This window comes from Hyperolius riggenbachi, chromosome 3 (genome assembly GCF_040937935.1).
Source record: "Hyperolius riggenbachi isolate aHypRig1 chromosome 3, aHypRig1.pri, whole genome shotgun sequence".
In the NCBI taxonomy this organism is placed as follows: domain Eukaryota; kingdom Metazoa; phylum Chordata; class Amphibia; order Anura; family Hyperoliidae; genus Hyperolius; species Hyperolius riggenbachi.
In genome coordinates, this window is record NC_090648.1 from 31323608 (window position 1) to 31349030 (window position 25423).

The following is a 25423-nucleotide window of genomic DNA, read 5'->3' on the forward strand; positions in this document are numbered from 1 at the left end:
TGTGTGTCGTCTTACAGCTGCATCAGCCTTGGCTTTTTATAGGGCTGCTGGATGGGGGAAGGGAGGGGGGTGAAAAGCTTTGCCAGTGATACATGATGCCTCGCTTCAGAGCGCCTGGCTAATTAATCTATAAAGAGAGGCTCCTGGGATTAACGGTATCTTGATGTCGCTGTGCAGGTGGCTTCAGGGATGAAAACACGACGGCATCCTCAGGATCTGCTTCCCAAACGGCCCGTCGATTTAATTCCTATGGATCCTCCATCCTCCGGAGCTCAGGTGCCATCCGCTGGAGAAGCGACTTCTGCTCCTTCCCTCGTTCCGTTAACAGCGGAAAGCCTTCCAGTCTTGAGGAAGGAGATATGTATCTAGCCAGGCGAAGCAGTCATCTGTACGCTCTGGTTGTACTCTGGACCTCAGCTGGGAACTAACGACGCCTTGTGAGAACTGCTTGTAACACCTCTGTCTTCGGTTGAGAAGGTGTCGTTGGAAATTAGCCCGTCAACCAATACGAGATGTCCTATCGTGTCGCGGCAAATCCCGCTTTGGAAATTTGTACGTTTCGCATCGTAAGAGATTACAGTATTTAGGAGAAGACTTCCCACTTGAAGGTTTTAAAGCGTTATGGTGGGGAAAGGAGATATTTACAGACAGATTTAATCTCGACGGAATTAAGCTACCAAATCAGTAGCTTTTTAGATATTACATTTTTTGGGGAACACGATTTTTTTGGGTGGCAGCACGTTTTATGGACTTGGGTTGTTTGGACACTGCCGGTTGGTGATTGGTGAAGTCAAGATGGAGCGTCAGCGTGCTGAGATGCTGATAAAGATTGCACGGGTGCGATTGCAGTGCGGGCGGACAGGCGATGCGCTGAATTACTTATTCCAGGCCCAGGGCCTTTACCCGACCCGTACGGCTGCTGGTCTGATACAGGCCATTCGAGGAGGGTGGTTTGAATCGGAAAGACCACCCTACGAGCCTCCTCATAGCCGCTACGATCACGGTGGCTGTTGGGAAAATAGCAATCATTACGCGAATTGTGGCAGCTGTGGTAGGCCTTCTTACCAGCAGGATGAAGAAGAGGATGATGAAGAGGATGATGATGATGAAGAAGAAGACGATGATGAAGAAGAGGAGGAGAGGGTGACCCATGGTTTCACGGACTCTGAGGACTACTACAGAGTTCTCGGAGTCAGGAGAGACGCTAGCGTGGAAGTGCTGCGGAAGGCCTATCGCAAGTTGGCTTTGCGCTACCATCCTGATAAGAACAGCTCTCCAGGGGCCACCGAGGCCTTCAAGGTAAATGGTTAGAGGTGGGAAATTAGGGTTGTGCAGGTACATTTTAATTTCCATCTGTTTAATGTGATGTCATGGATCAACAAGAAACTCCCACCACCCCAATGTACTATCAATATGTTTATTGTTCTTTATAATTTTGGCTAGAGCACTGGTGTCGAACTCCAAGCCTGGAGGGGCAGATCCATGCCAGTGTTTAGGATGGACTGAGAAAGAGAACAATGTGTTCTACCTGATGGACCTCACCTTTCCTGATTCAGACTCATCAATTAATTTGAGCTGTGTCAAAAATGTGTGAGGACCTCGGCCCCGGTTTGACATCCCTGGGCTAGAGAGATAAACTTGCTACCCCTGAAAGCTTATGCATGTAGAAAAGGTCCTTCTGGACAATACTTGCAAACACCCGACTTACAAATGACACAGATGAAAATCCAAAATTTGATTCTGTAGAAACAAGTAAACATTTTTTTGGGGCACTTGTCTACTTTAGGGGACCCAACAGGAAACCTCATAGGTAACAGTTCTCCAATCCCAGCACCATCTACAGCACACAGCGTTGTGATTGGCTAATTAGTGAGGGTGTAATTTACTACAACCTTTTGGAAACCGAGCAGTTGGAGAGGGTGCTGTCCAACTAACCATGTTAGCTGAATGTCCCGATGAGGTTTCCTGCTTGGTCCTCAAAAGTAGACCAGCACCATTTAAAGGAGTTCTGTAAACGGTTTAATAAACAAAAACTGCCACTTACCTGGGGCTTCTATCGGCCCCCTGCAGCTGAAATGTCACGCGCCGTCCTCCTCCGATGCTCCGTTCCTCGCCGCCGATCCAAGTCTAATCAGCCATCTGATCAGACTGTGGCTACGTGCGTGCACGCTCCCGCACGTGTCATCTGGAGCTTACTGTGCAGGTGCAGTACAAGAAAACTTTGTTAGACGAATATTACAACGGGACCTGAATATTACAACAGGACCGGCGGCGAGCAACGGAGCATCGGAGGAGGACGGCGCGGGGCATTTCAGCTGCAGGGGGCCGATAAAAGCTCCAGGTAAGTGGCAGTTTTTGTTTATTTAAACAGTCCACAGAATACCTGTAGTTTTCGAAGAAAAATGTGTTTTTACACTGTGGTACACTGAGGAAACGGGGACAGAGATGGCACAGTGGTGGTGGGAGCAGGGGTGGCACAGAGGGGGGACACTTTATGGTGGCGGCTGGATGGTGTAAGAGGCAGAGGGCTCTGGCTCTGACACAGGAGACCTGGGTTGGAATCTCGGCTCTGCCTGTTCAGTAAGCCAGCACCTATTCAGTAAGGAGACCTTAGAAAAGTCTCCTTAACACTGCTACCGCCTATAGAGCGCGTCCTAGTGGCTGCAGCTCTGGCGCTTTGAGTCCGCCAGGAGAAAAGTGCGATATAAATGTTATTTGTCTCGACTTAAAGCACAGGGGAAGAGGTGGCACAGAAAGGGACACCTAAAGTGCCACTAAAGGGACAGAGGGGGACACTGGAGGCACAAGGAGGCACAGTGGACAGAGATGGCACAGTTTTTCGACTTATGGACAGATTCAGGTTAAGAACAAACCTTCAATCCCTATCTTGTTCATTAACTGGGGACTACCTGTATATGGTAATAAGGACTAAAGCCAGTGGGTGCTTCTAGCAATCCATCCAATAGCAGCATAAAATGATAGACTGTAGATCAGGACACTGCCAGCACTGCAAAGATAAGGCCTGTACCAGTAAGTGGTTTAGTTGTGCATAACGTGTTGGGGCATTAGAGTTATTATTACTGTTCTATGTCCACCATTCATTCCTGGTGGGGCGGGAAGTGTAAAAAATCTCTCCAAAAGTGACGGCAATAAATAAAACATCTTTGGTAGAATGCAGAACGGTTAGAACCCACTACTAGTTCTTATTAACCCTTTCCAATCCTATGTTGGATTACGTCTGACATCGGTCTTCTCCTCCATATAGGAAAACTGGCTGCCATTGGATGGCTTTGTTGCCGGATAAAATCCAGCACAGCGTCTACCCCTTCAAATCAAAGGATTGCACCATGGGAAAAAAAGGGGCGAGGCTGGGGTAAAATGGTCATGACATGGGCGGAGCTAACTAATGTAACAGCATAATTCAAATTAGACAACATTCACCACACAAAAAATGCCAAATGCTGCAGTAATAACTCCCAAAGTAAATAAAAATGGCAAACATTGGGCTTGATTCACAAGAGTGCTAACACTTAGCACGCCCGTGCAAAGCTGCTCTGCACGTGATATCATGCCGTAAAGCTTTACGTGCGTAAACTAATGACACTGCATGAAGTCATAAGTTTACGCGCGTTAAGTTTTGCGCGCATTACATCACGTGCAAACCAGCTTAGCACGGGAGTGCAAAGCATACACTCTAATAGGTTAGCACCTTGAAGCGCCGTAGTTTTCACGTGCAAAGCGGTTAACACGCAAGCACTAAAACGTTGCATGCGCAACATGCGCGCAACATGGCTTGCATGCAAGTTTGCACAAAGATTTTAGGCGTGATAACTCAGTTTTCACTGCTTTGTGAATCAAGCCCCTTGTCTCCGACACATGAAATGCAGCAAACATGAAATACGGCAAATATTACCTCTTACGCATCTTAAAATGCACCAAATATTTACCTTCAGAAGTGAAGTCCACACAGTCCTCTAAAAAGTTAACAAGACTTTATTGTATCAAACAAATAAAAACATAATGCTGTAGGATAGCAAATATTACCTTCCACACATGAAATGCAGCAAACATGTGAAATGCAGCATACGTTACCTCTGACACTTGTGAAATAAATTACACATACATTACCCCACATATATGAAATGCAGCACGTTACTCGCAGATATAAATGTTTTAAACGTTTTCCCCCGCCGGGTGTTATTTGGTGGGAGGGTGACATTGGGTGCTGGTGGGAGGATGATACTTGGTGTGTGGTAGGGTGGGTGACACTAAGTGCTGGTGGAGGGGGACGACAAAGAGTCACACTGGCTGCTGCTAACTAATCTCGTGGCATCCATCTCAGGCTCAACTTGCCCCGCGGTCGTAGCTGGCCTGGCTCGCTGCGTCTGACATAATCAGCGACATCACACGCATAAGCAGCACGCTGGGCGCCATTGTATGCGATCGAGCAGCCGTGCCTATGATGGCAGATAAGAGGGTGGACAGGGGGCAGCGTACGCATGCGGCCAATCAGAGTTTCGGAATGTCCGGAGGACAAAAGCGGGACATTGCCTGGGACACGCTGCAGCCAGGGACAGGGGACCCCGACTCCGGGATGTGTCCTGGGTAAAGCAGGATGTCTGGTCAGTGTATCCAATCCCAACTCACACTATTCAAAAATAAACATGGCAGCCTCCATATCCCTATGACCTCGGGTTCCCTTTAAAATGATTTAGGGCCCGTTTCCACTTGTGTGGTGCGGAATCGCCGCTGATTCCCCGCTGACAAAATTGCATGCGGGTGCAATTCCGCATGCGTATTTTACCGCGATTTAGCAAGGGTTAGTAATTATGCGATTTTAACCATGCCTGTGTGATTTAACATTAGTTTCTATGAGAAATCGCTGTAAAATACGCATGCCAAAACCGCATGCGATTTCCCTATTAAATACATTAGTGGCGATTCGCATAGCAGTGTGCGGAGAGCGAATTCTGAGGGCTCTTCCGTGCAGATTTCTCCGGCACAGAAAAACGCTCAGGATTACTGACAAGTGGAAACAGGCCCATCCACTTGTATTGGCTATGCGAATCCGCATGCGGACAACGCATGCGGATTCACGATAGTGGAAATGGGCCCTTACTATTAAAAGCTGGCAGTCCATGATGTGAGACTTGTGTTCCCTGTAGTTTTCCAGCCGCGGTTAAAGACCCCCACATATAGGTGAGACACCGGCCTCAGAGGGTCACTGGAGGAATAGGGGGAGGGGAGGGTACTCACAGGATTGACCAACATTCCCAGCGGGACGTCTGTCTCTCCCTCTCAGGTGTCCTTGAACTTCTTTTTTCTTGCCTCTGTGGCGAAATTGGACCTCATGACACAAGTGTTTTGCAGCTCGCAGAGTGACTGGCGAATCCTAGTGTAGATTTCTCTTACAAACGTCAGGAGATGCTTGCCTGCTGTGCAGAGAGGTACGGAGGAAAAAACAAATACAATAAAAGGAAGGTGGCTTCCGCTGCCGAGATCTTCTGGCATACTAGGAAGTTATGCAAAATAAAATATTGGGGGGGGGGGGGGGGGTGAGAAACCGGCATGATGGAGGAAAAAGCAGAGGTTCACTTATGTCATAACTTCCAGCCAGAGACGGTTATATTTTTTAAAGGGTGTCAGAGCTGGGGAGGAGGAGATCAGATTTAGTTACCTGTGGCGTCTTCCAGCCTCTAGCAACCTATCTGGTTGCCTGCTGTAGTTCCGCTGCTCTCCCCTCCAAAAGATCCTCGACCTCACCTGTGGTCGCGGACTACTGCGCATGTGTGGGCGTGTCCGTATGGCTCTCTTGATCGCACTCCAGCGGCCAGGAGTGTTCAGCGCTTGTGCAGTTCAGGTCTTTGTAAACTACACAGAACGCTGCCGGGCAGGGGAGCGCAATTCAGAGAGGCGCATGGACACAGATGCGTAGCAGCCCGCAGCTGTAGTCAAGGATTTTTCAGAGGGGGCGGTGGAGCTACAGCGAGGGACCTGACCGGCTGCTAAGGGTTGGAAGAAGACTCAGGTACGTAAATCTAATCTTCTCACCGCCTCCTCATCTCAGTAATCCTTTTAAAGTGGGATAAAACTCTGACATAACATTCAATAAAAGTGCGTTTTCCTATTTGTATTGCCCGTGCAGTTACCATATTTGCTTTTGTGCACAAGTAATATTGTCTGTTTACAAATTACAAATTCCCAAAGTGTAGTTTATCTGCTCTGAAAGCTGTCACTGCATTTTATGGCATAGCTGCTGTATTTATATATTAAAATCTATCTAGTGATCATTTCTCAGCCCTCTCTGCTTCTACTATGTGTGGCAGTTCAGTTCCAGCTGGCTGCTAATGTTTACTTTGTGAGCTACAATTAGTAAACAAAAGATAAGATATCACATCTTCCCATGAAGCCAGTAGCTGCCCACTGAAAAAAACAAAACAAAAACATGCTATGTTAAAGGTGGCCATACACTGGTCGATTTGCCATCAGATCGACCAACAGATAGATCCCTCTCTGATCGGATCTGATCAGAGTGGGATCTTATGGCTGCCTTTACTGCAAACAGATTGTGAATCGATTTCAGCCTGATACCAATCACTAAGGGCTGGTGCACACCAAAACCCGCTAGCAGATCCGCAAAATGCTAGCAGATTTTTAAACGCTTTTTTTTATTTTTATGAGGCGTTTTGCTAGCGTTTTGCGGATTGCTGCTGCGGTTTTCAGTATAGTAGATTTCATATATTGTTACAGTAAAGCTGTTACTGAACAGCTTCTGTAACAAAAACGCCTGCAAAACCGCTCTGAAGTGCCGTTTTTCAGAGCGGTTTGCGTTTTTCCTATACTTAACATTGAGGCAGAAACGCATCCGAAATCCAAAAAATGCCTCACCCAGGCATTTTTCGTTTCTGCAAAACGCCTGCCGCTCTGGTGTGCACCACCCCATTGAGATACATTGACCAAGCAGATCCGCAGCCGCAAGCGGATCTGAAAACGCCCAAAAAGCCGCTCGGTGTGCACCAACCCTATCTGTGGAGCTGAGGACCCCCCCGCCCGGCATGAAGTTTAAACAGTAGAGCGCCCTTCCGCACGGACGGATCGATGGGAACTATTGATTTTGGACGGAAATTGATTGTTTTGTCAGCGTTTGCGCGACGATTTCACAGCAGATTCGATCACAGTGATCAAATCTGCTGTATATCGGAGGGAAAATCGTTAGGTGTATGGGCCCCTTAACTGATTGAATGCTGTTCTACAATTTTTTTTATTATTTTTTTTTGTGGTAATAGGATTTATTGTGTAAATAATCTTTTAGGCCTGGTGCACACCAAAAACCGCTAGCAGATCCGCAAAATGCTAGCAGATTTTGAAACGCTTTTTCTTCTTTTTCTGTAGCGTTTCAGCTAGCATTTTGCAGTTTTGTGAAGCGTTTTTGGTGTAGTAGATTTCATATATTGTTACAGTAAAGCTGTTACTGAACAGCTACTGTAACAAAAAACGCCTGCAAAACCGCTCTGAAGTGCCGTTTTTCAGAGCGGTTTGCGTTTTTCCTATACTTAACATTGAGGCAGAAACGCATCCGCAATCCAAAATCTGCAGCAGCCCGGGAGTATGCGTTTCTGCAAAACGCCACCCGCTCTGGTGTGCACCAGCCCATTGAAATACATTACCCAAGCGTATCCGCAGCCGCAAGCGGATCGCAAACCGCAGCAGAACCGCTCTGGTGTGCACTAGGCCTTAGAGCAAATAAGAAATGCTCCTAACAAGGACAAGTAGTCAGTACTGCAAACTCAGCCAGTCAGGCCATTAGAATAAAGTAACTAATTAATTACTATTTAGTGTTTATAGAGTGCTGATGTCTTCCGCAGCGCTCAGTGTAGCATACCATGGCATCTGTGGCATGCAGCTGTGGTATGCAAGTGCCCTTTGAATAAACACATCCATATTGAACAAAGGTTCCATTGAAATTAGTAGCATCTGAATCACACACCTGAAACAAACATATGGCTAATCTAGTCAGACCTCAGTCAGAAACACCTGATCTGCATGCTTGTTCAGGGTCTATGAACAACAGCATTAGAGGCAGAGGATCATCAGGACAGCCAGGTAATCTGCATTATTTAAAAGGAAATAAATATGGCAGCCAAATGTCTCTCACCTCGGGTTCCCTTTAAGGCTGGGAGCACACATAACAGAGCATGAAAGGTCACGTTTTCTGTCATGTGCTTTTTGTGTGTGCGTTTTTAGTGCATTTGCATTTTTTCCCCGCAGATGCGGGGTTTTTTTTGCATTTTGCATGTGTTTTTATCAGGGTCGGACTGGGCCACAGTAGTACAGTTTTTTCCCTCGGTGGGCCCCGCCTCCTGGTCTCTGGTGGGCCCCCCCTCCTTGTCTGACAGAGCTCAAATTGCTGCCTGCAGCACAAAAATTCTATTCTCAGTGCTGTAATCACTCATGCTGAGAACAGTGGCGCAGCTAAGGAGCTGTAGGCAAGTTTTACAATGGGGCCCCCCAAGCACTCTATACATAACAACTGATACGGCGCACCAAAACCTGCCAATGGCAACTACAGTGTCAGAGGTGCAAGAAGGGGATGGGAAATAGCTTGTTAATGATTACCACTGTTCAAAGTATCTATAGAAGTCATTATTATGAGCACAGGACCAATAGAGAGGTTATACTGTAGTTGAGGGAGGGCTAGAGATGAGCGTAATGACCTAATTACGATTTTGCGAAATTTCGCGTAATTAGTGTAATTACGATTATGGCCGTAAGTACATAATCGTAATGAAGAAGGATTTCGCGAAATTTTGCGTAAGCGTAATTTTCGCATTACAGTCGTATCATGCCGTAATTTCGCATTAAACGCTACCGTAATTTCGCGTTAAACCGTAACGCTCCGTATAATATAAAAAAGCCGCCGACTTTAAGGGTTAATAGCAAAGCCCCCTTAAATGCTAAGAGCCTCAAAAAACATAACCACGAAAAAAGTCCTTTAATATTCTTAATTAACCATTAATACTTACCTGTCCCTTTAAATAAATGATCCCACGCAATATCCTCGGAAATGTTCTATCAGTTACAATGTAACAAAGTTATTATGTAACAACTTTGTTACATTGTAACTACGCCGCACCCGACGCCACTCGCCGCTCAGCCGCCGCATACGCGTCCGTGCAGGACGCTAAGTCCCCGCAGCTCCCGCTGTCCACGTGTGGGTGACATGTGGGTGACATGTGGGAGAGGCGGGGAGGGCAGCGGAGCCGGCGGGGACTTAGCGTCCTGCACGGACCCGACAGAGCTCTGAGCTATATAGCTCAGAGCTCTGAGAAGCATCTTTGTATTTGGGCTCCAAGGAGCCCCATTGGTCCTTAGCAGACCAATGGGGTTCCTTCAAATCAGAAGGAACCCCATTGGTCTGCTAAGGACCAATGGGGCTCCTTGGAGCCCAAATACAAAGATGCTTTCGAGAGCTCTGAGCTATAGCTCAGAGCTCTGTCGGGTCCTGCAGCGCAGACGCGGCGGCGGCGGCGGCGGTGAGTGACGTCGTGTGCGGCGTAGTTAAAATGTAACAAAGTTGTTATATTGTAATAACTTTGTTACATTGTAACTGATAGAACATTTCCGAGGATATTGCGTGGGATCATTTATTTAAAGGGACAGGTAAGTATTAATGGTCAATTAAGAATATTAAAGGACTTTTTTCGTGGTTATGTTTTTTTGTTCAATTAAAATACTTTTTCTATGTGTTTGTGTGTTTATTTACTTTTAACTCTTAAAGGAAATGGGTAAGGGGTACTACAAGTACCTCTATACTCATTTCTCCTGGGAGGGGGGTGGGCATCTGGGGGACCCCTTTTTAAAGGGGACTCCCAGATTCCACCATGAACCCCCCACCCAGGAAATCGCGGCCTCCACCTCCACCGCCCATCGGAGGTGGAGAAGAGCCCCTTGTCCTTGGATTGGACAAGGGCTCGGAGGGGGAGGGGAAAGCTTGGCTGCCCCTCCCCTTCCGAGACCCCCCAATCCATGGACCATGCGGGCTGGTATAGTCAGGGTGCGGAGCCCCACGCGGCCGGTGCTCCGCATTCTGGCTATCCCAGCCTGCATGGGGGACAAGGGGTTAAAGAGGTCTGGGAGGGGGGACCCCACGTCGTTTTTTTTTTATATTTCCCACACTCAGAACGAAGTAAGTAAAACTCTTCCCACTTGGGGGAATCTATGAAAATAATACACTATTGTTACCTGTGCAAAAAAAACTGACATTTTCCGCATTTAAAAGACATTTTTGCCCTTGAAACTTAAAAATCGATTTTCTCAAAAACTATAAGGTGTTTTTGAAAAAAAAAATTTTCCTCTTATTCCCACTGATCCCCTTAATATACCCTAGGAATTTGGTGTTCCTAAACTTTAAGCAGGCTTTGCTATTAACCGTTAAAGTCGGCGGGTTTTTAAATGTATACATTTTTACTTTGAAACTTTAACATCGATTTTCTCAAAAACTATAAGGTCTTTTTGAAAAAAAATTTTTTCCTCTTATTCCTCCTGATCTCCTTAATATATTCTCCAAATTTGAGGCTCTTAGCATTTAAGGGGGCTTTGCTATTAACCCTTAAAGTCGGCTGCTTTTTTATATTATACAGAGCGTTACGGTTTAACGCGAAATTACGGTAGCGTTTAATGCGAAATTACGGCATGAACGAAACGCGAAATTTCGCGTTGAAAATTACGCTTACGGTATTTTCAATTACGATTTTAAGGGCAATTTCGCTACGCTAATTTCGCATCGTAATCGCAAATTTCGCATGCGTAATTATAGTAATGCGAAATTACGAAAATTTCAGCTCAACTCTAGGGAGGGCCCTTCAGGGCCCCTTTGGCCCAAGGGCCCCGATGCACTCGCAACCTCTGCGGTCGCAACCTCTGCAAAGTAGGACATTACTTTATATTGAAGGAGGGGACTCTATGCAAAGTTTTGCTGGGCAACGGTGTCTCTGAATTACAATGCTGCTAAGATCATGTACATTTGGCCCTGTCCATAATACATTGTGACCACGTCCACCTTCCGGTGCATGGTCACGCCCTTTTTTTACTGCAATCATGCGATGTGTGGGCCCCAGGATGAAATTTCTTTGGTGGGCCCCCAGTGTCCCAGTCCGACCCTGGTTTTCATGCATTTGCGGTTTGCATATACAAAACGCGTTTTGTATGTGTTTTCAAATTGCATTTTATGCAAATCACTAGGAAGACAACAAGAAGCGGAAATATATCACAAAATAATTTTGTAAAAAAAAACGCATATAAAAACGCATACAAAGCGTTCCCATTGAGTTTCATTATGTGCGTTTTTGAAGTACTATGCAACAAAACCAGCGTTTTTAGAAACGCATATGCGTTTCTTCATGCAGCCATAGACCTCCATCAGCGGCAAAAACATGTTTTCTGCAACGCTTGCGTTCCTGCTAAGTGTGCACCTGGCCTAAAGGGCTACAACTTCTACCAGCCCCGCCCCCTGCAGCTGCCCTGTGCCCACGCCAAGACAAAACGATCCTCCGGTTCCCCGCAGCGCCCTACTGTCATTTTGATGCACGGTCCCGGTCTGGCCGCTTTCTGATCGCATGTACAGTATGCAAAAATCTCTACTGCGAATGCGCAGAACACTCCCACAGCAAGAGTGTGATTGAGGACATGCGCGGACGCACATGTGCAGTGGCCCATCAACTCTCCAGTCGGCTGGCCAGAAGAGGGCCGCTGCGGAAGACTGGAGGATTGGTATGTCCTGGTGCAGGCACAGGACAGCTGCAGGGGGCTGGCAGAAGCCCCTGGTAAGTTAACCACCCTGGCGTTCTGATAAGATCGCCAGGGAGGCTTCGGGAGGATTTTTTTTTTAATAAAAAAAAAACTATTTCATGCAGCCAACTGAAAGTTGGCTGCATGAAAGCCCACTAGAGGGCGCTCCGGAGGCGTTCTTCCGATCGCCTCCGGCGCCCAGAATAAACAAGGAAGGCCGCAATGAGCGGCCTTCCTTGTTTTGCTTAGATCGTTGCCATAGCGACGAGCGGAGTGACGTCATGGACGTCAGCCGACGTCCTGACGTCAGCCGCCTCCGATCCAGCCCTTAGCGCTGGCCGGAACTTTTTGTTCCGGCTACGCTGGGCTCAGGCGGCTGGGGGGACCCTCTTTCGCCGCTGCTCGCGGCGGATCGCCGCAGAGCGGCGGCGATCGGGCAGCACACGCGGCTGCGTGTGCTGCTCTTTATTTCATGAAAATCGGCCCAGCAGGGCCTGAGCGGCAGCCATTGGCGGTGATGGACGAGCTGAGCTCGTCCATACCGCCAGGCTGGTTAAAGAGAAACCGTGACCAAGAATTTAACTTCATCCCAATCAGTAGCTGATACCCGCTTTCCCATGAGAAATCTTTTCCTTTTCCCAAACGGATCATCGGGGGGCGCTGTATGACTGATATTGTGGTGAAACCCCTCCCACAGTGTGATGTCAGGACCATGGTTCTGACATCACACTGTGATGGACATTTTTTTCCACTTTAGTTTTGAGTGTGACTCCAAATCAAGACCTCTATGGGTTGATAAATTTGATTTCCATTGATAATTTATGTGTGAGTTCGTCGTCAGCACATTCCACTATGTAAAGAATGAAGTATTTAATAAGAATATTTCATTCATTCAGATCTAGGATGTCTTATTTTTGTGTTTCCTTTATTTGGCCCAGTGCACACCAAAACCCTCCAGCAGAGCCGCAAAACGCTAGAGGTTTTTGAAGCAGATTTCAGAGCGATTCCTAGGCATGTTTACAGAAGTTTTCTAAACATTCCTAGCGTTTTTTGGAGTGTTTCTGTGTAGCAAATTTCATATATTGTTACAGTAAAGCTGTTACTGAACAGCTTCTGTAACAAAAACGCCTGGAAAACCGCTCTGATCTGGCGTTTCTCAGAGCGGTTTTCCACTTTCCTATACTTTAACATTGAGGCAGAAAACGCCTCCGAAATCTAAAAAAATACTGCAGCCCCGAGTTTGTGGAAAAACGACTTGCTCTGGTGTGCACCAACCCATTCACTTTCATTAGCCAAGCGGTTTTCCCCCTGCAATCGTTTTAAAAAACGCTCCAGAACCGCTCTGGTGTGCACCAGCACTTTTACTGAGCAATCTATTATATTAATCACAGTTTGAAATGTGTTGTGAATGAGTGTAGCTCTGATACAGTGTAGGTTAGCGCCATCTAGTGTCCTTTTTAAAAAATTAAATCTTGATTTTAATTTGCCTGTTCTAGTTCTTTTAGCCATATACCCCGCACAAGCATGCAGATCAGATGTTTCCGACACAAATGTGACAAGATTAGCCACACGTTTGTTTCAGGTGTGTGATCCAGACACTACTGGCACCAGAATGATCAGCAGGGCTGCCAGGCAACTGGTATTGTTTAACAGGAAATAAGCATGGCAGCCTTCATATTCTTCTCACTACAGTTGTCCTTCAAGACGGGCAGCTAGAATCTCTGCCCCTCATGATCAGTACAATCACAAGCATTAGTTGCATACGTTTGAAAATCCGGGATTAAGTCATGGTGCTTACAAATGTCCTGTGTGGCCCATGGTCCCACTACAGTGTCCTAAAAGCTGGACATACATGGCAAATAAGGGCGAGAGCCTTGTAAGAGGCAGCCAGACCCCTAACTGTTGGAAACCAGTCCTTCTAAAGCCGGCTGCAGGATCCAAGACAAACAGCCCACAAACACAGCAATGTCCTAGGCATGCTTATAGCCAGGGGGAGGGACACCCAAAGCAGGCATAGATTTGTGGAACACCCAGAGCAGGCATAGATTTGTGGAACACCCAGAGCAGGCATAGATTTGTAAACATGTGCAGCTAATGCCTGTGTTTTTAATGAAAACCGAAGACAAGAATTAGTGCAAACGTCTGGGGATGACCCAGCATTTCCTTTTGGGTGTAGTAGAGTCCTAATGGAAGGAATGTAAAGGGTTAAAGTATCAAGGGTTTGTAGTGTATGTTTTAAAGCAACACTCCAGCTAAAAAATAAGCAGTTAAAATCTGACAGAAATGACAGGTTTTTGGGCTAGTCCATCTCCTCATGGAGGAATCTCAGGGGAGGGGTTGTTGTCAATAGCATTTCCTGAATGGCAGCCAAGTCTAACAGACAAATTAGAAGAATGTACAAGTGAGTAGGGAGGCTGGTATCTTACTATTTTGGCAGTTTGCCATTCAGGAAATGCTTTGGAAAACAAAGAAAGCCCTAAGAATCCCCCATGAGGAGATGGACTAGTCCAAATTCTGTTGGTTCTGTCACATTTTAACTGCCTGCTTTTTTCCCGTAGAGTGGTTCTTTAGGTAATTAAGGCAATTCAATTCCACTGTCCATGCCCACTGTCACCAATATCACATGACTAGGGATGGTCAGCTGGCCAATGAGAGGAGGAAGGGGAGGGAACAATTTGTGACTCATGCAGACTTGTACACTTTTTACATTTTAATGCGCTGCTATGCGCTGTGTGTTAATGCACTATATATACACTATATTCCATAGCATTGCATTGTGAAAAGCTTCAGTTTTTCAGTGTATAGTGTGAAAGAAGCAATAGGGAACATGGACAATTTTCATGCAAACTATATGCATATAATTTGCATGCAAGCTTGAATTATTTGCATCTCACTGGCACCTTCCTTCCTCATTCACCAACCTGCTCCCAGTCCCATTGGTCAGCTGCCACAATCTCTAGTCATGTGATTTCGGTGCCATTTATCTAACCTAACAAAGCTCCTCTTGAGAGAAATAGATCTATCATGTAGGGTGGAGGGTATTTATGCCACTTGTCTTGCTTCATGGTGCGAGAATACAGGAAATAACAACTCCATAAAGATCATCAACACATTTTATACACAGTGACATCTTGTGGTTGTTTTACTAGACTGCAGTTTGAAGTGTACCCGAGGCGATATGTGACATGAAGAGATAAATGTGTGTGTACAGTGCAAAACATATTATAACCAGGCTGTTTTACTTGTTTCATTTTGCTGCCTGAAAGAGTTCATTTTCAGGCATGCACGTGACAGCTTCTGTAGCTTTAAGAATATAGTAAACATTACCGATAAGCTAATTGCAGTCATAAAAGTTTTCCTGGCAGAATACAACTTCTGAGGGCAGAAAAAGGTCAGTAGTCCATGTATTTTAATTTAGGGACACTTAATAAGCTGCCATTGAGCAGAGATAACAAAGATTCAAACTACTTTGTAAATGTTTAAATATAAAATAAAGCAACAGGATATCTAACAAAAGTCATTTTTAGGAGTAGGAGGATAGATACAATTGTTTATCTCATCAGTTTATTTTCACCTCGAGTTCACTTTAGGCTGCTTACACACCAAGACGTTACAGGCGCACGTTAGTGCGCCTGTAACGCTCCCCCAACGCACAGCAATGTAACACAAGTGGGCTGTTCACACAGCCCACGTTGCGTTACATGTAATGCTGCACGTTCGGTGCAAAGTGCAGCATGCTACGGCGTTGGAGCGGCTATAGCCGCGTTAGACTGTTTGCACATGCTCAGTGGGGGGCAGAGAGGAGGCAGGGAGAGCCAGCTACAGTAGCCGCGCACATGGCTACTTAATATTCACTGCACTGGCGGCCGCTGATTGGCCGGCGGGACCACGTGATGCGGAGTGTCTCGCTCCGCATCACGTGGTCCCGCTGGCCAATCAGCGCCACTCTGGGAGACATTATAGGAATCGAGCCGCCGAACGCGGCTCACTCTACCGTCGGCTTTTGCAGCACCATACGTTGTGTTAGGTGCACGTTATGCGACCTTAACGTGCCACCTAATGCAACGTCTTGGTGTGCAAGTAGCCTTAAGGTAATAATGTTGTTAAATCCCTAATGCTAGGTACACATGATGAGATTTTCTGGCAGATTTACTGTCAGATCGATTATTTCCAACATGTCTGATCTGATTTCCGATTGAATTCTGATCGTTTTCCAAATAATTTTCCATAGAGTTGAACATCAATCAGAAATCACATTGGACATGTTAGACATAATCGATCTGACAGTAAATCTGCCAGAAAATCTCATTGTGTGCCTAGCATAATGCCTAATACACACAATGAGATTTTCAGGCAGATTTCCTGCTAGATCAATTATTTTCAACATGTCCGATCTGATTTCGCTCAATTTTCTGAGCGATTTTCCGTTCACTTCTATGGAAAAATCGATCAAAATCAGATCAGACACGTCAAAAATAATTGATCTGCTTGAAAATCTCATCGTGTGGACAGTGGTGCTCGGATACCCCCAATCATGAATTCAACTCCACCCACTTACGAATTGACTTGTGATCACGATCACGAGTAGAACGGGCTATCCGACTCGAGTGCGGTTTTGAGTCGAATAACCGCATGTAATCACTAATCACGGGTGGGATTTGTGATTCAAAACCCCAATGTTCTTGTTAACATATCTGGCAAATTTGGTGTTTCTAGCATGTAAGGGGGCTTTGATATTAACCGCTAAAGTCAGCAGGTTTTTAATCACAAATACCGACTAGTGATCACGAGTGGGGTTGACAATCAATAAAAACAATTAAAACACGTATGTCCAGGGTACACACCATGTTATAATATGCAATAATGTTAATACAATAAATAATAGGATAATACCCACTTGCTACCTCAACCTACTAAAGTAAAAATAAAAATGAATAACAGCACAAAAAAGAGAGTCAGTACAAAGTGCACATACAATAATGAAAGAAGCCCCCCTGTGTCAACCAATGCGTGGCTGTACACAGGAAAGTACCAAAGTGCCAGGGGGTGAGCGTGTGGTAACACCAAGACCACCCGTCCAAGTGGAAAATGGACACTAGGTGAAAGAGAGGTGAAGTAGCATGTGAACAACAATAGGATAGGTCCCAGACACTGCTGGGAGCAGTAGTGCCAAATAGCCCCGCAGAGCAAAGTGAAGGAAAGATACTGCGGCGCCGTGAAAATGGAGAGAGAGCAAATAAATAGTGTGACCAAACCGGTCGGATTTTTTATTGATTGTCAACCCTTAACAAAATAAAGCTTATTTGTATTTTTTTCAAACATGTGGTGTGGTGTTTGGTAACCTCCTTGCTACTCTAAAAAATCCGGCAAGGAGGCAGCGCCGCACTTTTTTTTTAAAAAAAAATTTTCTCCAATCATGTAGCGAGCCCAGGGCTCGCTACATGATAGCCGCTGAGCAATGGCATCCCCCCACCCACTCCGATCAGAGTATGCAGGAAATCCCGTTGAGAACGGGATTTCCTGCAGGGCTTCCCCAGTCGCCATGGCGACGGGGCGGGATGACGTCACCGACGTCATGGACGTCGGGACATCATAGGGAATCCCGATCCGCCCCTCAGCGCTGCCTGGCACTGATTGGCCAGGCAGCGCAGGGCTCTGGGGCTGGGGGGAGCGACTCGGCGCGGCGGATCGGCGGCGATCGGAAGTTAAAAGCAGCTAGCAAAGTGCTAGCTGCTTGTAACAAAAAAAAAATGATGCAAATCGGCCCAGCGGGATAACCGGCAAAGAGGTTAAGGGATTTTTCTTGTTTGAAAGTGGTTTATTGTATTCCTAATATCCCTTTCTGCACACATCTTTATTATTATTTGTTATATATATTTTTTTTTTCATAAGCTTATATTATTTTATACCGGTGCTTGCCCACTTAGTTATTTATACTAGTGTCCACGAGTAACTAGTGAACCAAAAAGAGAAAAGTGTCCATGACAAAATAATATACAATAAATAATCGTACTCAATGCCAAGCAGCTGCAGCTAAAGCTAACAAAATTTTGGGATGCATTAAAAGGGAAATAAAAACTCGAGATGCTAGCATAATATTGCCCCTGTTTAACTCTCTAGTAAGGCCACATCTGGAATATGGAATTCAGTTCTGGGCACCACATTACAAAAAAGATATTGCAGTTTTAGAGCAGGTGCAGAGACGAGCAACAAAATTGATGCGTGGGATGGAAGGTCTCACTTATCGAGAAAGGTTAGATAAACTGGGTTTATTTAGTCTAGAGAAAAGACGCCTTAGAGGGGATCTAATTAACATGTATAAATACATCAGAGGGCAATATAATACCTTGGCGGATGAGCTTTTTGTCCCTAGGCCTTCTCAAAGGACTAGAGGACATGATCTGCGCATGGAGGAAAAATGTTTTAGCCATTTATTTAGGAAAGGGTTCTTTACAGTAAGAGTGATTAAGATGTGGAATGCATTGCCACAGGAAGTCGTTATGGCAAACTCTATACCTGCATTTAAAGGGGGCTTAGATGCTTTCCTTGCGTTGAAAGACATCCATGGCTACAATTACTAGGTAATGCCTAATGATGTTGATCCAGGGATTTTATCTGATTGCCATCTGGAGTCGGGAAGGAATTTTTCCCTTTAGGGGCTAATTGGACCATGCCTTGTAAGGGTTTTTTCGCCTTCCTCTGGATCAACGTGGATATGTGAGGGAGCAGGCTGGTGTTGTACTTTATACTGGTTGAACTCGATGGACGTATGTCTTTTTTCAACCAAAATAACTATGTAACTATGTAACTGTATAATTCAAAAAAATCAGGGGTGCCTGCGCCAGACCGCTGCGCTATCTCGCGCGTTCCGAAAGCCTGTTTCTTTGTCAGAGATACATAATCATCTGGCCGGGAGTCCTAAGTATTAAGCCGCTGAGCGCTTCCGTGGGTGTGGCCCAGGCTTTCAGCAGTCTGGCGCAGGCATCCCTTCCCTCGGCGGTCTGGCGCAGGCATCCCTTCCCTCGGCGGTCTGGCGCAGGCATCCCTTCCCTCGGCGGTCTGGCGCAGGCATCCCTTCCCTCTCCAACAGGTATGGAGTCTCCATCCTGGCTTTACTCTATTATTCTCCTTACGTCCTGCATACTCTATATCGATCATATTCATTTTCCCGGATCGGGGAACTGTTTGTAGGTCTATTGGTTTATTTATCCTGTTTGAGATATACTGCATATATACTATCGGTCAGACACTGCTGGTTTTAATGTTTTTATGTACTTGGGATAAGGGTCTGATTTTCTGAATTATACAGTGGTTATTGTATATTATTTTCTCATGGACAATTTTCTCTTTTTGGTTAATTAGTACATATATGTCCTCATCTCATAGCGATACTCATATCATTTATTATAGGTTGGCTTTGTTTGTTTGTTTCGGCACGAGTAACTAGTGATCATGAGTCGGGTAACGAGTGCATTAGTGATTGGCATTCGTGATAGAGAGCCGATCCCTAATGCAGATTACGACCTCGTGAACGCAAAAAAAAAAGCCTCGTGATCCCGACCTTGCGATGAGCACCACTACCAGGCATAGCAATCCATTCCTTTAGATTGTAAGCTTGCAAGGGCAGCGCTCTCTAACTCTTTTATGTCTTGGGATCTGTTATTCATTTTGTCTCTTGGGATTTGTCATACATTTTATTCATCATGTTACATTTGTCACTGTTCCATCCTGACGTCTTGTATTTCTATTTGCGTAGGTGATTGGGAAAGCATTCTCCGTCCTCAACGACCCTGCCAAAAGGAAAGTGTATGATGAAACGCAAAGCCGACCACAAGCACCTCCAGAGCCGAATGTGTCAACCAATGACGTGTTCGACCTGTTCTTCAGGGGTCACTACTCGGCCCGGGCCGCATACAGCTTTAACGGTCACCCACGAGAGGCAAGGAGTAACGGCAGAGAGGAAGACACCAGGTGGCAGAGGTGGTCACCTGGTGAGGGCAAGCATGACATACCAAGGTGGCAAAGAGAGGAGATGAGACAGAACGAGCAAGAGTGGAAATGGAGAGAAGAGATGTACAATGAAGGGAGAAGACAATGGCAGTCGGAGAAAGACCAGAGACAAGAGGAAGGGCTGCCTAAAAACCAGAAGGAAACTAAGCGAGAGCCAGGCAGGCCAAAAACCCAACAAGAAAGAAGGCAAGAAGCCGGACGGACGAGTCCAAAGTGGTGGGAAAAAAAGGGTCAAGACAACCGAAAGTCAAGATGGCGTGAGGAAATGGAGAAGCAAAATGGCAAGCGCCCGAAGAGACCAGAAGAGGAAGAAGGTGGTGGACCCAAGAATGCTTACTCTGCCTTCATCCAGGTCCTGCCGGTGCTTATCCTTGTGGTGGTAACCGTGGTCGCCCAGCTGACATCCAGCACACCGCCATACAGTCTCAGTCCTAGACCATCTTCTGGCCTCACCGTCATCAGGGAAACCAGCAGCCGCGGAGTCCCATACTACGTTGGCCAAAATTTTCATACTCGATATCGAGGGCAAGCTCTTACTGAACTGGAGAGGGCAATTGAGAAAGAGTATGCAGAGCAAGTCCAAGCTGGATGTTGGAGAGAGAAACAGCAGAGATCCGACCTTGCCAACTTGGCACGGCTCTATAGAGACGAAAGGTTAAGGGAAAAGGCCGACACTTTTAAGATGGAGAACTGCCGTAAGTTGTCGGACCTCATAGGTATACGTAGAGGTGGCTGATGCAGGACAGAGCTATTCAGGAGGGTCATGTAGCCATTTTTAAGAGACTTCAGAATGGCTGCTCATCAAAATCTCACAAACAACTGTGTTGAGAACTTTGTAAGAAAAATTAATAGTACCGCTAATGAATTTTTTGACAGCACTGAAACTTTGACCTTTGTAGGATATCTACAAATTTTCTGTCTAAAGGGCCATACTTATGGGCTTTTTTATACCAGGTCCAGGGACTTATGAGCATAGATCAATGTAACTGTGCACACATTGTGCTAAAGGTATAACCTAGTCAAATGTGGAAACCCCTAAATTTCATCCAAGCTTTAGCTTGCTTCACTGGGTCCTGGCAAACCCCTAGAGTATGTCCACTGTAAACCCAGGAACTCCTATAGCATTACTCTAGTTTGGGATAGTGAATTTCCCACCACCACATTTCCTATCTCTCTGAAAACCATGGCTTTAATGTGAAGCCTTGTGGTCACCAGACGAGGAAGTAACGTCAATGGAAACCTGATAAAATTTGACTCTATCCCGTTAGCAATGGTCAGGGAGAAGCTAATATATTTTGGGTAAATGGAAATATGGTAATGTTATGTGTGTGTGCAGTTCGAAAATGCACCAATCATAAGCAGCATGAAGCCTAAAATGATCACTGACCATCACTATTACCCACTGATGTTATTGCTGTCTCAGGTGAAGAGATCTGGCTTCTTCCTGTCAACTAAGACAAACAGTTCTTATTTCAGACAGGCATGAATACTGACAAAGGTCTGTAAGCAGAGGTTTGAGTTTTCAAAAACGCATGCTGCATTATGCATGTTATAGGTTTAGAGTTAGGACACATACTGACCCAGAGGGGCCTCTGCCCGGCGAATGTATGTAAACGGATGCAATTTTTTAGCAAGCTAAAATCTCTGCTTTACAATTAGCTGTAGGGACAGTAGTGGTTGCTGGATGGCTGGTCTACAGTATTTTAATTAGAGTGTGCAAAGGGTTCATTGATTTTGCTGTTTGGCCACACCCCCTATAGCACCGTTAATTTCCCTTATTTAAAAGGGAACTGAAGTGAGTGTGATATGGTGGTTGCCATATTTATCTCCTTTTAAACAATACCAGTTGCCTGGCAGCCCTGCTGATCTATTTGGTTACAATAGTGTCTGAATCGCACCAGAAACAAGCAGGCAGCTAATCTTGTCAGATCTGACAATAATGTCAGAAACACCTGATCTGTTGCATGCTTGCTCAGGGGCTATGGCTGAAAGTATGAGAGGCAGAGAGCCAGGCAACCGGTATTGCTTAAAAGTAAATAAATATGGCAGACTCCACCCCTCTCTCATTTCAGTTGCCCTTTAATTGTCTGCATTTGGAAGATGAGCCTGGATTCTGTCTCTTCATGTAGTATTTGTGTCACTCATGGGGACAGAGCTTGATCTGGTGGGTGAAAATGTGGCAAATGATCTTGTTGTACACGTGTCACTTGTGTACAGCAGAGTGCGGTGTACTGTTACAGTGGGGAGGAGGAGGGATGATGCAGCGCACAAGGCTGCTTCTGGTGGGTGGGATAAGGTGGGGAACAATGTGCTTGTGCATCATTGTTACTTACAGATAAGATGTGCCTGGTTTTTATTTGACCTTGGGAGACACTTCTACACATGCTGGATTATTGTAGCTTAAGTGATAGTTTGAGTTGGACTGAACAAAGCTGAACTCAAATCTAGCAAATTTCCCACAACCCCACTGACTTCCTCTCCAGAAGTGTTGTTGTTTGCATTCAGGACCACGTGGTTCAGAACCCAAACAGCCACATTCAGCACCACTTTAGCACCGGATAGCAGGACAGGATGCGTTACATTTAGCTCTGATACTTCCTCCTATCAGCTTGGAATCAGGAAGTATCAGAGTTAAATAAAATGCACCGTCCTGCTGTCCGGTGCTGAAATAGTGCTGAATGGGTTCCAAACCATGTGGGCCAACACTACTCCCCAGTATACAACTTACCGCTGCCGACTGAGTAGCCAGGTAAATGAGTGTGGGAGATTTATGAAGGTATTTCCACAGTGTGGCGCAGTTCCACGCCTCACCCTCACCCTGCAGCCTCACCCTGCAGCCCCCGTCTATGGTAGTGCGCCCCCATCTGGCAGGAACAGTTTATAGGAAGAATGCTGGTTTCCATATTCGTATAGCCATTCCTGCCCCATGTGACCGGCCGTATCTGGCCTCGGCGAGTTGGTGCCATTTAGTCAAATAAATTGGCGGTAAAAAGGTGAACACGATTGCTTTTGAGAATTTGCCTTGTTCTGTTTTGGGTTTGTTATTCTTTAACCCCTTTGGGACCAAGGACGTTACAGTTACCTCCTCTGTGTGGCTGCCTGCTGCTGACAGGACATGGCTGTAACGTCCCTGAAGTCCCAATGAGTTTGCCAAGACCAGAATGGGGAGATTCCGCCCTCACTCATGAGGAGCCAAGGCTATTGGCTCCTGATCACGTGATCACTACGATCGCCGCCGGTCGTTGTGATCACTAAAGGCAGGAAGAAGAGGGTGGGAATCACCTCTCCTGACATTCCTCCGCCCATCGTCGCTCCCCCTGCGCTCTGCCCGGCATCCAGCCTCGCACTGCCTCTACTGTCGGGTCCCGGCTGGATGACATCATCAAGCCGGGACCAGGTACTTAGCGGCAGTGCAGGTTTGGATGGCGGGGAGAGTGGAGGCAGGAAGAGCTGCTTGTCACTGGATCTGGGGAAGTGAGTAATGCCTGGCTACCTATACTGGGGACACCTAAGCCTGTCTGTCTATACTGGGGATGCCTGGCTACTAAGCTAGGGATACCTACTGTATGCTTTGGCTATCTAAACTGGCAACACAAAAAATGGCAAAAGTGCTCTGGTCCTTAAAGGGAACCAGAGCCGAAGCACCCTCATGTATTTTACCATATATATCAGTGGGAACATTAGAGAAAACACCTACCTTGCTTTATGTTTCATCCTTCACTGCTCAGCCTGCTTATCAACCCTTGTAAAACCCTCGACTGAGCATTCAGTCTGGCTTTGCTCAGGAATATTTATAGCTGAGTCTGTGTTCTCTCATGTCTTTTCAAGTCCAAGCCTGCCCCCTACTGGCTCTGCTCAGGAATCATTATAGCAGAGTCATTATAGCAAAGCCAGACTGAATGCTCCGTTGGGGATTTTATCAGGGCTGCTAAGAAGCAGGCCGTGCAGTGCAGAATGAAACAGAAAGCATGGTAGGAAGTTTTCTCTAATGTTCCCACTGATCTATATGGTAAAATACATGAGGGTGCTTTGTCTCTGGTTCACTTTACGGGGGTTTTATACGCCGGTCCACAAGTGGTTAATACTCCCTGTACCCTAAAGTCAGCTCTGCACCCTAAAAAAAGCCCAGCAGTAAAGGCCCTGCTTTTTTAACTTATTTATTTACTTGGGATTGGGTGAATAGTCTTAGAGCCGGCCATGGGACATTGTAAACATTTAGCGAGACATGCTTATACTGTGAATCTAAATACTACAGAACAAAAACTAAAACGAAAAACAAAAGTGCCAAAATCCTTTACCGAGAAGGTTCTCGAACAAAGCGCAGTAAAATCACTCGAGTGGAGTACCAGCATTGACCAGAAGATGGCACTGAGCGACACATTGTATGTACAGTATGTATTTCTATATCTGTTCACCTTATTTCATTGATGTAGCTCTGCTAGCACTTTGTACGCAGCACCTTATTTATCACACCTTCTTCTGGGAGTAAAAGCAGGTTTAAACCGAAGAAGCATTTATAATGTATTTTTCTTTGTAATACCTAAAAGAGAAAGACAAAGCTGTTACAAAATGCCATCATAATAGTAATGATAAACATATAAACCTTCACTGTTTCTGGAGTTGCTAAAACTCTGTGACGAAACACTACTTCCTGTGGGTGGCCGCCTCTGACGCAGCACGTCACATCCTAATAAGTTATATTGCAGAAACTCTGGCTGCAGTGTGGGGGGTTCCCTAATCTGCTTCAGCACAAGCATCATTTCTTTCTTGGGGGTGGTTATGTTACTACTAGTGATGCCCCTGGGACGGGAAGGCATGAAAAATCCAAGCAAGGTTCTAACGTCACACTACACAAAATTATTTTTAACTTCCCTAAAGCAAATTTGTTGGCATATTCAGGAATGATGCATCATGGGAAACCACCGTTGCTCACTTACAGCTGTATTGTCGCAAATACAGGGATGGAAGGGACTATTGCTAGACACCAGGGATTTTTTTTAGGGGAAAGGGGGGGGTCACAAGCCACCAGGAAACTGTTTTGGATGCAAGGGGGGAACGAATAGACACCAGGGAACTGTGTAGGAGAGGGAGGGGGCCTCTAGACACCAGGGAACTCTATAGAGAATGGAGGTGTGCCACTAGACACTAAAGAACTATATAAGGGAGGTGAAGGGGGACTGTATAAGGGAGGAAGGGCCCATTACACACCAAGGAACTGTACAGGAGAGGGAGAGGACCATTAGACACCGGGGGACTGTATAGAGAATGGAGGAGTGTCACTAGACACCAGGGAACTGTATAGAGAATGGAGGAGTGTCACTAGACACCAGGGAACTGTATAAGGGAGGGGAGGCATTAGATGCTAGGGAAGGGAGGGAGGTGGCCACTAGACATTGAGGTTGGCCCACTTTATATCAGAGTTTGACACCCCTGCTCTAGAAGGTCCAGAGTCTTCCCAGATCCTGGTTCCAGTGCAGGGGCCCTCATCATCCTCTGGCCGTGCTTCCGACCACGGACAATCGCAAGTGTGGACCATACTTGTGCATGCCCAGTCTGGGTGTGTTTATCCACGCCGGGAGTGTGGCCAGAAGAAACCTATTCCACCATGTTTTGTTTAATCAGTATA

General features: G+C 46.0%; 2 protein-coding genes across 5 annotated transcripts in view; one reads left to right on the plus strand and one right to left on the minus strand.

The window, feature by feature from the left end:
• Positions 1 to 24307, plus strand: LOC137562518 (dnaJ homolog subfamily C member 18-like). The gene is made up of 2 exons (XM_068273921.1): positions 1 to 1299; positions 19544 to 24307. The coding sequence occupies exons 1-2, from the start codon at positions 796 to 798 to the stop codon at positions 20531 to 20533; spliced, it is 1494 nt and encodes a 497-aa protein (XP_068130022.1). The 5' UTR covers positions 1 to 795; the 3' UTR covers positions 20534 to 24307.
• LOC137562521 (vitelline membrane outer layer protein 1-like) overlaps positions 1 to 25423 on the minus strand; it is a 141226-nt gene that overhangs the window by 100072 nt on the left and 15731 nt on the right. For 2 of the 4 annotated variants that reach the window (XM_068273927.1, XM_068273929.1), the window contains exons 2-3: positions 24213 to 24337; positions 5257 to 5432 (exon numbers count right to left, since the gene is read on the minus strand). In XM_068273927.1, the coding sequence (XP_068130028.1) occupies positions 5257 to 5271 (15 nt within the window). In that variant the 5' untranslated portion in view covers positions 5272 to 5432; positions 24213 to 24337. Of the gene's footprint in view, positions 1 to 5256; positions 5436 to 24212; positions 24348 to 25423 lie in introns of those variants that run through there. The other 2 variants (XM_068273928.1, XM_068273930.1) reach the window with 2 other exon arrangements.